This window comes from Rousettus aegyptiacus, unplaced genomic scaffold (assembly GCF_014176215.1).
Source record: "Rousettus aegyptiacus isolate mRouAeg1 unplaced genomic scaffold, mRouAeg1.p scaffold_m13_p_10, whole genome shotgun sequence".
In the NCBI taxonomy this organism is placed as follows: domain Eukaryota; kingdom Metazoa; phylum Chordata; class Mammalia; order Chiroptera; family Pteropodidae; genus Rousettus; species Rousettus aegyptiacus.
The window spans coordinates 44,627,705-44,640,304 of NW_023416285.1; the positions used below are offsets into that span (position 1 = coordinate 44,627,705).

The following is a 12,600-nucleotide window of genomic DNA, read 5'->3' on the forward strand; positions in this document are numbered from 1 at the left end:
TCCTCACTTAGAAGACAAAAACACTTTTTCTGTAGTTAAGACGTCTGTATTTGAAAAGAAATCCAAGAAGGGTCCAGAGAAGTCCCAGGAAGGCCTTTAAGGACAGGGTTACTAACTTTCCAAGTGATTCTTTAGAAAGGTGATGGGTCAGGGCAGGTTGCTTTCTACCCCTCTTCAGACTCCTACCTCCATCAAACTAATGTGGAAATTAGTTAATAAATGTGAAAATCAAGTTTTATATGAAAAATAAGCTTTGTGCATAGGAAAAAAATCAAAAGGAATATCCACCAAACTCTTAATGGTTATCTCTGCATGGTAGGAGCATATGGGGGCGTGGGGGTTCACTTTCATATTATGCTCTTCTATGTCTGCAATTCTGTAACAAGTGTAAATTAATTTTCGATTAAAAAAACCACTCTTCTATCTTCACATTAACAGAATATATTTACATTGAATTAACTTTTCAACTTAATTTCAATTAATGAAATTTCTATCTCTTATGGTTTTAAATTTCCATTATTAGCTAACTTCTCTAAAATGCATAGGTTTTAGAAATGTCAGGCCAATGAAAATTCTCTGCCACTCTAGAAATACTTCAGTTAAATTGCATGCTGTCCAAATGTACCATTTTGAGGAAATTTGAAAAAGCAAGGCTTATTACGTGGTTCTCTATTTCACAGATATCTAGTAATCAATATAAGATGGTGGTAGTTAGGGAGTGGAAAGATCCACAAAGGAATTTTGACAGATCTGTCAAAAATTTTTAGGCCTCTTATCCTGCTTTCCTACAAATATACCTAACTCTTTTCAATTTGTCCTTTAAGAAAGATGTTCTGCTTTACAGTTCATTGCTAGAAGATAATTTACAAAATCCGGGGAAATGACCACTTGCTTAATTTTGGTTGTCTACCAGGCTTATTTCAATACTTTGCTTTCTTTTGTATAGAGCCTCTCTGCTCCATAATCAATTTACTTGACTTCTGAGAGGTCTTGGTTCTGTTATTGATGACAGACCTCTAATTCATCTACCCCTCTTGCTTGATCTGCCTTATCACCTCCACAAGCCACTAGAAAAGAGCAACACTAACAGGCATAAGCAGAACTTACAAATTTGTGTAAAGCTTAACTACTCAAAGTGTAGTCCGTGGACCAGTGGCATCAGCATCACCTGGGAACCTTTTAGAAATTCAAGGAAAACCTGTTAGATATCAAGTTCCATATTACGTCTTCTGAATCAGAAACCACTTTTCAGTAAGATCCCTAGAAGATCTGTATACTCATTAAAATCTGAGAAACACAGCTATAAAGAGCCACTGGCAAGAGTACCCACCATGCCTCACTTAATATATTTTAGGAACAAACAGTCTCATCAGATTTATATTTAGTTAATGGAAGCTTCTTAATTATTGCAAAGGGTTTATCTCAAGCATGAAACACCCGCCCCTTCCCCCCCCCCACACACACACACACACATACACTACTACCTGACAATATTTGTAGGGAAGGTTGATAAAATAGGTAAGTATATTCATTTATTTTACAAAGCTTTTTCAAGAGCTAAGCATTCATTAAATGTTCAAGGTAGCATTATGAGGTAGAGATTCTCACAGTATAGCTGAGGAAAAAAGGACCTAGACTCAGAGATATTAACTAACTTGCTGTAAATCATGCAGGGAAGAACCAGAATGCTAATCCAGACCTGCAATCTCCAGACCATCCTTGTAAATATCACTCTATACAATCATCGTTATTTGCAGATTCTGTATTTTCAAATTCTACTCACTAAAATTAATTTGTAACCCCAAAATCAATACTTGCTGCACTTTGCTGATCATTCAAGGTCAGGTACATGTGCAGAGTGGCAAAAAACTTGAAACACCAGATATATACATTGCCAGTACAAGGTGATGCTTGTACTCTCATATTTTAAACAAATGTCCTTTTCAGATTCTATTTAGTGCCACATTTTTCACATTTATGCTTTTCGTCGATTTTGCAGTTTAAAATTGGCCAAGCAAAGTGCTGTCACACTGTCTAGTGTTACTAAAGCTTAAGGAAGCTCTGATGTGCCTTATGGAGAAAATGTGTTAAATAAGGTTTGTTAAAGAATGAGTTACAGCGTCATTGGCTGTGAGTTCAATGTTAATGAATCAAGAATATATATATTAAATAAGACAATAGAAACACACATAAAACAGGGTTATGTATTGATCACCTGATGAAAATGTAACCACAGGCTCACAGGAATCTATCCCTGTATGGACAATGATTCAGTATTTGCTAATGTGGTGTTGTTCTCAGTGACTTTACAGAATATTACTGCAACTGCTGTTACAGGTAACAACTGGACACATAACAACAGGAAAGCCACCAAATTTTAAAGCATTTTCAGGAACAAGAGATCATTTTCCCCAAACTCAGAAACAGCAGTTGAAGGTTCCTGACAGGATAACCACAGGGACTGATGGTGTTATTTCATAGCTTACAGACTAAACACATTAAAATACAATGTACAAAATCATAAAATGAATATTACATCACCAGAGACAAAGATCAATAGGTGGCTCCATAAGTTCATATACACCAGGGACAAGCAAAAGAATCAGTGGGGTAAGAGAAGAGGATATAATAACATTCATCTACACTTATTTTAATCTCACATTTAAATTCCAATTTACTTTATAACTTAATAATAGCACAATAATATGTGTACATAATTTATAAATTCTACTGGTAGTGCCTGCTGCAATTCTGCTCATAGTATACATAACCAAAAAATGTTGGGAGAGCACCACTGCAGAGAATCAGAGTCAATACCAAAAAAGAAAAACTCCAGGGGCATGTATCCTGCAATGAGAGACAGGAGCCTTGGCCCTGAAGACTCAGATGAATGAGAACATCTAAGAAAATCTGGGTTCTACTGTTGCTCTGCCCCCAACAATTTGTGACTACCCTCACAGAGGACATCCCTCCAGGTATCAACTAACTCATGGGAGAAATTAATTAGCTGGCTGCAACATTCACTAGACTACCAGAGCTAGGAGCCTTTCCTGCTCTAGAAATCTGACAATTCTATAACTCAGAAAAAGACAGAATAACTGGTAAGTAAAACCATGGTGTGTTATTGCCTGGAGTCTAAGAATAAAACTTCTCAGATGAGGTAGGGGAATCTTTGAAGAGATCCTAGACTGTTAGTGCTATATAGTTAAGCTACATCATATACACATTCAACTGAAAGTTCTCAACAAGCAAGCAAGAGGGAGAAATGGAAAAAAATAACCATAACCAGTGCTGGCAATCTGCCTGCCAGTCCATTAAATGAAGGTGTTCTATTCCCTGGGACAGTCTCAGTTCCCCCTGTGTCTCTTGGGATAAGTGGCTCAGTGTGAGGCTAATGTTTGACAGGTTTTTCATGTACCTCATTTAATCATAAGCTACTTCTTCTGGTGCTCAAGGAAAGAAGCAGGTATTGTCTCAATCCTAAAGGAAAAATGACTTAATGTGATTTACAGAAAGATGGAAATCAGCATCTAAAGAGGACTGACTTCCTAAGGGTATTTCAAGGACAATTTTGGACAATATTCAATTTTCACACTGACTGTAGAACCAAATCTCCAAAATACAGGCTCAATTGTACTTAACTCCTATCACTAAGAAGTAGTATAAAGTGAATTTTGTTACCATATACTTCATATTAAAGTGCTCTCATTACCTGTGTCATTTAACATACACAGCAGCGACGCAAAGACAGAACAAGCACTGTGGTTCTCATTTACAAGATGAAGTAAAATAAATAGAAAGAGTAAGACAATTTGAGTTCAAACCCAGACATATTGTTCAATTTTTCAGAGCCTTGGTTTCCTAACAGCAAAATGCAAACAATGCATACTCAGATTTTGAGGATGACTCAAGTCGCATGCATGTACTCAGTTTCATTGTTCAAGAGGAAATGAGGCTACAAGTTCACACACCTAATGTGACTAATTTCCAATTCCCAGCTCCATGCTCAGAGATTCAAGAATGTAACTTAACATCTCTTTAAAAGGTGATCAAAAGATACTCATTTTTATGTTCAAATAAATTTGTAAAAGGCTACTCTCTTGAAGACTCACGAGGATATGTGTGCGTGTGTGTATAATTTCATGGCTCTGAGGAGTGCAATAAATAAATCTGGTTAAACATGTACAGAACATTTCCCAAAAGTGCATACTAATGGAATCCTTTTTTGTATAATTACTATAGACATCCACACAGATCCGATCTAATGCTTTTCTGAACATACTTTTAGATGAACACACTCTTAGTAACACTGCTTTGATAAGTTAATACAATAAAATAACAAGTTAATATTGTATTAGGTTAATAGTTAACATTAATAAAAATAATTAATAGATTATAGGACAAGGCACAAGAAACCAGGGCTATCTGAAAAGTCATCATAACACTTCAGTCTTCCATTTTTGCGAAACTAGGCGTCTCAAGGACCACTAACTAGATCGCGGCGACCGCCTGGCCAGGTCAGACCAAGCACAAAGTGAATGCTCACCTAGGGGGGCTACCCGGCGCACACCTGCCTGGCGGGAGGCGCCCACTTTGCATCACTCTGCCACGGCCAACCATCTCTCTTTCGCTTTTTTTTTTTTTTTTTTTGCCACCGCCTCCATCCTTTCTTACCCATTTATCTCTAACCAAAGACAGGGATGGGGAGGGTGAAGATGGTGCCGTGAGGAAAAACATTCCTGCAATCCGCCGCAGCCTTTCTACTTCCTTCCATTCCACAGCGGATACAAAGCCACACCACCCCTTTTACCCCGCGTGTTTCTACTGCAAGGTCTGCAATACTTAAAAAATTTCTTTGCTTTTAAGCATAAGTAACTTCCCCGCTCCCTTCCGTCCCTCACCTTCACGAAAGCAACCGGGATTGTGGTACCTTCGATATCTAACAGGATCACAGTGACTTCGGCGGGCACCGAAAGCACGACCATTTCCCTACCGGACGCTACTACGCGAATCGGCCTACTAGTAGAGAGGGCGGAGGGCGGAGCCGACTGCGCCCCCAGCACGGTCCCGGGCTTGCGACAGCTCGGCAACAATCTCGGAGCCGACAACCGCGTGCGGCCGGAAGCACAAGGGGAAAAGGCCACCTCCACGCCCCTAAAGTTGGAGAAGGCGGCCACACGAGCGAGCGACCTCAGCTGAAGAGCCTGCCCAGGGCTGGAGGCCGAGACCACGTGGGTAGGAAAAGGGGCGGCCCTGGTGGGGCTCCGAGGGGGTGGGAGGAGGTAAAAGCGCCGACAGTGATTGGCCGCCAGCGGGCTTCGAACCCGATCCGTCAAAATGGGCCTCGCGTGGGCGGGAACAAAGAAGCGAACGCGGGAGCCGGGTGCGCGGGCGGGCGCGCGCTCTCCGCAGACTGGTTGAGCGAGCGGGAGAGGCCTGGGGCACGTGCAGACGGGAGCCCCGCGAGTGGCGCGCCGGGGATGTGAGTGCCCCTTGCCCCCTACGACACCTAGCCCCCTCCCCGCCCAATGCTTCCGCTTTTGCATATTTACAGTAATTTGATCGGCCCGCGCCCCTCCTCCCATTCTCAGCCCGCAAAAGCGGCCGTGCGGGATCCTGGTTGGCTTGACTGCGTTGGCCTGACTCCGGCTCATCGCCCAGGAAACTCGCTCCCCCTCGTTCTGCGCGCCTGCGGCGATAGCGGAAGAGGCGCCCGCGCAGCGCCGCTGCCCGGAGGGGCTGCCGCGCGCCCGCTTCCTGTTCGGCTGGTTCCAGCTAGCTCTAGGACAAAACACGCGTGCGCGCGGCGGATGGGCAGGCGCGCTCGCCGCCTCAGCTGCCGGTGCTGAGTGCAGTCCGCCTTTTTCCGGAGCAGCCCGGCCACGGTGCTAATCGATAGCAGCCGCTGCAGCAGCTCCGCACTGGTGGACCAAGGGCGGAAAAAGGCGGGGTTGACGGCTCTTTGCTAGAAGTGGGCTGGACCGGACGCCAGAGACAAAGGCTCTCAAGGCAAGAGGGACTTGGCCCTGCGACGGCGTTGCTCGGGATTTTTGACCCCAGGACTTTTCTCCCCTTCGTTTTTCTCTTCTGACGCTTCTCTCATCCCAAGCCCGCGTCCCTTTCACCCGCGACCTCGTTCCTCACCGGAGGGCCGCGATGGAGGTCCCGCCCCGGCTTTCCCATGTGCCGCCGCCATTGTTCCCCTCCGCTCCCGCTACTTTAGCCTCCCGCAGCCTTTCCCATTGGCGGCCGCGGGCGCCGAGGCAGCTCGCCCCACTCCTCCCTTCGCTCGCTCCCAGCTCTGCCCGGCAGGGGGCGCGCCGGGCCCAACGCCACGTCACCGCCCAGCAGCCCTCCCGATTGGCGGGCGGGGCGGCTATAAAGGGAGGGCGCAGGCGGCGCCCGGATCTCTTCCGCCGCCATTTTAAATCCAGCTCCATACAACGCTCCGCCGCTGCTGCTGCCGGGACTCGGACTGCGCGCCAGCACACCCCGGCCGACAACTCCGCCACCATGGAGGACATGAACGAGTACAGCAACATAGAGGAATTCGCAGAGGGATCCAAGATCAACGCGAGCAAAAACCAGCAGGATGACGGGTACCGCACGCTTTTCTTCTCCCCTTCGTCCCCCAGCGCGCCATGCGCGCCCTTGGTCCCTCGAGAGCCGCGCGCTGCCCACATTCCTGCCCGGAGTCGATTCCTCGCGTGCCCGCTGAGCCCCACTAGCTTGGAGGAAAGAGGAAAGTAGACGGGGTGACTAGAGAGGCCCGCGGAAGGTGGGGGAAGGGCGGAGGAGTTGGAGGCGGAGGGCGGCGGCGTCGGTGGCCCGAATGCGCAGGCGCCGAGGGGGGAGGGGCCGGCCTCGCTGCGCCACATGCTGCAGCTGCCGCCGCCTCTTCATTGTGTCTCTTAGAGCTCAACGCAGTTTTCTTGGAAAGTGTTTACAACTCATGGTTTGGGCACCAAATACCCAGAATCCAGAAAGCGTTATGATGAGTTATTTAGATGGAACGTTGGCTTGACAGAGGAAGAGGGTGGTCCTAAATTGTGGAGAGATTATTTAGGTTGGACTTTCAAAACTAAGATAATGTTTTAACATGTTGGTCTCGTTTAAATTTTGCGTTAGGCAGTGTGAAGAGCAAGCTGTTCACTGTTTTGAATAAGTGATCTCGATGGAATTTTGGGATTTTTGTGGCCTGTTGAAAACATGGATTAAATTACATGAGTATAGAGGTTAAACTTGCGTGTTTACTTAATAGTTAAATGTAATCAGGATCGAAGTAATCGTTTGAGCTGTAGCTAACCTTTTAAAAAAATAACTTTTATTTTTAGTAAAATGTTTATTGGAGGCTTGAGCTGGGATACAAGCAAGAAAGATCTGACTGAATATTTGTCTCGGTTTGGGGAAGTTGTAGACTGCACAATTAAAACAGATCCAGTCACCGGAAGATCAAGAGGATTTGGATTTGTGCTTTTCAAAGATGCTGCTAGTGTTGATAAGGTATGACTGTGTTTTGCTTTGTGCTGCTTTGTGTGCATTTTGCAAATTGTTCAGAGGATTGGTTGTATATTGCTGTCAGCCTAAATAAAAATCTCTTCTAGGTTTTGGAATTGAAGGAACACAAACTGGATGGCAAATTGATAGACCCCAAAAGGGCTAAAGCTTTAAAGGGGAAGGAACCCCCCAAAAAGGTTTTTGTGGGTGGATTGAGCCCAGATACTTCCGAAGAACAAATTAAAGAATATTTTGGAGCCTTTGGAGAGGTGCGCTCTGTGTTTATGTGTATTTTATATTTGATGTGTTTTTGTTCCGTTCATCCATGGCCCACATGTTAAAAAACATTCACGTGTCAGGTGAGGGTGGGATTAAATAACTGCTCAGGTTCCTTCCAGTCACCATGCTTTAATCACTGCTTTCTGTGCTGTAATAGAAACCAGTGTCTAGTTTATTTTGGCTAAAACATGGGTGCTTTGGTGTAGTCGGTGTTTGGACTTATTAACTAGTGTGGCATTTATTGGGTACATAGTGATAATGAGGTTTTCCTCTTCCCTCTAAATGCTTAACAGAAGAAACAAATTAGATCAGTTATTAAAGCAGTTCCTATACAAACGTCATGTGATTATGTTGAAGCTTGAAAAGGACCTGTGGTATTTAAAACCTTTTGGTAGCTTTTTACCGTTACTAGATGAGTGTTCATCTTGATTTCAGATTGAAAATATTGAACTTCCCATGGATACAAAAACAAATGAAAGAAGAGGATTTTGTTTTATCACATACACAGATGAAGAGCCAGTAAAGAAATTATTAGAAAGCAGATATCATCAAATTGGTTCTGGGAAGGTAAAGCTATTTAAGTTATATTAAGTGGAAATTTTGGGGTTTTATTAGTGAATTTCTCAATCCGTTTTGAGGATAAAATGGCTTAACACTTGAACTTCAGTAACAATTTTGTTTACTCTTAAAAATTTGTCTATAGTGTGAAATCAAAGTTGCACAACCCAAAGAGGTATATAGGCAGCAACAGCAACAACAAAAAGGAGGAAGAGGTGCTGCAGCTGGTGGACGAGGTGGTACTAGGGGTCGAGGCCGAGGTGAGATTTAATACTTGGGAAATGACTCAGTGGTTTAAGCTGTAAATTGCTAAATATGAATAAGCCCATAAGAAAGTATAGCCAAATTTAAATTGTTGCAACATGGAAAATGCTAATTGTTAGCATTGATACTGAGTTTACTGATTTTGCCTTTCCAAAGAATGACCACTGTGACAGTGTCATCACTGATGGGAAAATAATTGCATTAAATATAGTTACGATTACATGATACATTCTGGTGTGTTGAGTTTTCTTGGGCATGAGTCCTTGTTATAAAGCTAGACAGTCTATCTTGTCTTTACCTTTGTCTTGATTTTCCATTAAATTTAGGAAGCCTGATTCTGGCACAAATGAACTATCTGCCCCCTTTTTTAAAACACTCAGATGTCAGTATAGAGTTCCATTCTGCCTTTTTAAAATACACAGAGTGAAAGACAGGAAGGCATCATTTAATGTCAGGTTTGGAGGTCAGAAGTTGTTTCCTAACAATCATTGTGCATTGTTTCAGGTCAGGGCCAAAACTGGAACCAAGGATTTAATAACTATTATGATCAAGGATACGGAAATTACAATAGTGCCTATGGTGGTGATCAAAACTATAGTGGCTATGGCGGCTATGACTATACTGGGTATAACTATGGGAACTATGGATATGGACAGGGATATACAGACTACAGTGGTAAGAATATTTAACTTAATTTTATAACCAATGATATTAAAATTCAGTGTTAAATTACAATCCCATTCAAAAATTGATTATGTCTGTGGATTTTCTATGTTTTGAAGTGTTTAGAGTTAAGTTTTTGAGGCATTTGGTAGGGTGATTATACTAATATAGAGAAACTGTTTACAAATATTCAAGAATTTGTGATATGGCTAGTTTATAATGGCTATTAAAATGTTTTTATAGTTGGCATGCTGTTTTATGCATTTCATAGTTTCTGGGTATATTTATATAGTGAAACCATTTCATAGAAAATTAATTTTAATAAAAACTTTTGTTTTATAAAATAGGCCAACAGAGCACTTATGGCAAGGCATCTCGAGGGGGTGGCAATCACCAAAACAATTATCAGCCATACTAAAGGAGGACATTGGGGAGAAAACAGGTGTGTATAAGAGTACGAGACACCAGTGGAACTGTCTAATTTAATTTAAAGATCAATAGACAAATGAAAAACAAGTAAAAACAAAATATTATGTAGCCTGTTTTTACTAAATTGTTAATTTTTAATTGCTTTATAAGCCTGTTTTGCCTAAAGTGTCTATAGATCTTTAACTTTAAAGTTTTACCTCACTTTCTTTAGTATTACAGAAAAACTTACAAGTTTTTCTGTTTGCTTTGTGTACCAGGTGGTCTAGAGGAATAATTAAACTTTTTTAGAACTATTAACAGGTAAAGTACTGAAATGGGTACAACTTAAGGAAAACACGAATGTTGTCTTCTAACTCTGACATTATACCTTGTTTGTACCCGCCAGCGGGAACTTCATTGCAGGCCGTGTGTCACCCTGACCACGTCTATCTCTGGGGGTCGCACGTTGCGGGCAGAGCGCAAGGCATACACCAGAAAACGCTGTCCTGTGGTATGGTCTCTTCCAACTTCATGTACCAGCGTAAAGATTAAAGTGGAAAACTTCAGACTTTGGCTTCTTTTTTAATCTTTTTTGAAGATTAAGTGTCTAAACTTAACTTAAATGGTTTTTTACAGGAGTTAAAGTACATAAATGCCTTTTTACAGCTTAATCATTTTGGTCTTCTGTTTAGTGTTGTATTTCAATTGTGGAGCCTCATTTTAAGTGTTCATTCTTTAAGATTTAATGCTTGCTTTTTCTTTTTATAGCTAATAGTGAAATCTACAAACCAAAACAAGAACTTTAAAATCTGGGACAAAAATTAAAGATCATATGCACAGAGCAATTTGTTTTCTTGCACTATAATAAGCCATTATAAATTCATATTTATAAAAGCATTTTTGCTTGGTTTACCAGAGATGCTTATTGTAGCCCTTAATCTAGCCATAATTCAATGGGAAGATTCAATTCCCAGGTTCTTTTCTATCATTTGGGAACCCCAGGGTGAATTTATTGATTACCCAAATTGCATTTTGCCAATGGATATGCATGTGATCTTTAATTATTGAAGAAAAGAATAAATTGAGGACTTAAAACAATTCATGAAAATGGACCTTTGAAAGCTTGTCAGAGTTGTACAAATCTAATTGCTATTTTGTTTTTGTTTTTAGGAGGAAATTGCTAAAGTAACCCATCTTGCAGGACGACGTTGAAGATTGGTCTTCTGTTGATCTAAGATGATTATTTTGTAAAAGACTTTCTAGTGTACAAGACACAACTGTGTCCAACTGTATATAGCCGCCAATTAGTTTTCTTTGTTTTTACTTTTTGTCTTTTGCTATCTGTGTTACGACTCAATGTGGATTTGTGTTTATACAAATTTTATTTGTATGATTTCATGTTAAACCTCAAATAAATGCTTCCTTATGTAATTGTTTTTCTGCGTCAGGTACTAAATAGCTCTGTAAAAGTGTAATTTTAAATAAGCAATAATTAAGGCACAGTTTATTTTGTAAGGGGTATTGGTCTTTAGGGAGAAACTGGTCCTTGTGAATAGCCAGCTTTACAGTATCACCCTGTTCCCCATTTTTGTTAGATGTATTCTATGCTCTCAGTTTTCATTTCCCTGTTAACTGAGGCTTTCACCATACTTAAAATGTGCTTTCCTCTGTATATCTAGAGTCTTTGTCATGAAAGTCTCCATGTTATAGTCATAGTGTTGTGATAATGGAAGCTTTCTAGTAGACCACAAGTCTTCTGAATTACGTTCTGAAGAGAAGTACCCTCATTAATGGCACAAAGCATGTTGGTAGCTCCTTTTAATGAACAGAAAGATCCTGCTTTGTTCTGGTCTTTGGGAAGCCATTTGTTATGATTTGATAAATATTTCTTACTGGTAGGCTAAAAACACCCTTGTGTATTTATAATACCATGATTTTAAATCTAGATTAAAAGGTTCAGATATACCCAGGGAAAAGGCACTGTTAAACGTGTAGGAGCTACAGTTTGAAAGTATGAAAAATAGTTAAGGATTTTGGCAGGTGGATATGAGTTATTAGATTGAGATATTTGAGGTACTGGCTGAGTAAATTTGTTATATTCTTGGTATGGCACAGCAAGCACCAAACTCAATAGTGTTTTCTTTTGGGGTGTTCTTAGGAAGCTATGTTGGATATTAACTGTTGTGTGGTGTGAGCTTTTAGAAGAAGCCATAGTAGATTTCATCATTATTAATGCAGTTAGTGCATGAGCCAAGTAGCTAAGCATATCCATAATCAGACATAGGAGTAGTAGGAAAAGATATGCTTTAAATCTTAAATATGTTAATGCAAATCTAGATGTGACCAAGTCCTGTCATTAAAGCAGTTCTTCCTGGTGCATTAAAAAGCAGTTTTAGCTATAGATTTTGGAGGATTTCCTGGGTAAATCCAAGCTTTGAATTTTGTATTCAGTGTAGTTAACTGGATTTAATAAGGTTTTTAAGTTTGCCTCTGGTTCTTTTAGTCACTAGGATTGGCTTACATGTTCATATGTGGGGTAGTTGATCTGCACTTTTCAACCAAGTGTAAACTTATGCTGATGAACCTGCCTTTTTTGTTTTATTGGGTGCCTGCAACTTTTCTTTGTTAATGATGTTTGTACTCCCTGGACTATCAAGTTAAAATACTCTTGGCCTTGTTTTGCTCCTGTTTTGCTGTTTTCATCTTAATCTAGGCCAAGTATCAATGTTGGCTATTGCAAGGGATTCTCTATTCTTTTCAACCTAACCCTAAGGGACAGAAGGGATACTTTCCATATTAGGTTATGTTGTCAAAGTCAGTAGGTACAGTGTCTTTAGGGCAGTGAATCCTGTAAGTTGAAGTTTATGATTAGGTGACAAGTTGACATTGAGATTGTCCTTTCCCTGATCAAAAATGAATAAAGGCTTTTTA

The 12,600-nt window shown here is 41.1% G+C and overlaps 2 protein-coding genes across 3 annotated transcripts in view; one reads left to right on the forward strand and one right to left on the reverse strand.

The window, feature by feature from the left end:
- Positions 1-5,684, reverse strand: part of ENOPH1 (enolase-phosphatase 1) — a 24,965-nt gene extending 19,281 nt beyond the window's left edge. The window contains exon 1 of the mRNA XM_016156186.2: positions 5,553-5,684. Coding sequence (XP_016011672.1) covers positions 5,553-5,654 — 102 coding nt within the window. The 5' untranslated portion in view covers positions 5,655-5,684. The remainder of the gene's footprint in view (positions 1-5,552) is intronic.
- HNRNPDL (heterogeneous nuclear ribonucleoprotein D like) lies at positions 5,363-11,105 on the forward strand. Of its 2 annotated transcripts, XR_004953085.1 has the most exons (9): positions 5,363-6,599; positions 7,335-7,503; positions 7,605-7,766; positions 8,212-8,343; positions 8,480-8,594; positions 9,103-9,273; positions 9,609-9,703; positions 10,076-10,180; positions 10,840-11,105. XR_004953085.1 is itself a non-coding variant. In XM_016156185.2 (8 exons), exons 1-7 carry the CDS (start codon positions 6,157-6,159, stop codon positions 9,677-9,679), a joined length of 1,263 nt encoding a protein of 420 aa, XP_016011671.1. In that variant the 5' UTR covers positions 5,982-6,156; the 3' UTR covers positions 9,680-9,703; positions 10,840-11,105. The 2 variants fall into 2 exon arrangements, 1 of the variants encoding a protein (XP_016011671.1); XM_016156185.2 differs by lacking the exon at positions 10,076-10,180 and having other exon boundaries at positions 5,982-6,599.
- Positions 11,106-12,600: the final 1,495 nt, after the last annotated feature.

Coding starts and splice junctions, on each gene's coding strand:
- HNRNPDL (XM_016156185.2), top strand. CDS start 6,157: ATGGAGGTCCCGCCCCGGCTTTCCCATGTGCCGCCGCCATTGTTCCCC. Junction 7,504..7,604: donor ATGCTGCTAGTGTTGATAAG/GTATGACTGTGT, acceptor AATCTCTTCTAG/GTTTTGGAATTGAAGGAACA. Junction 9,274..9,608: donor GGGATATACAGACTACAGTG/GTAAGAATATTT, acceptor TTTATAAAATAG/GCCAACAGAGCACTTATGGC.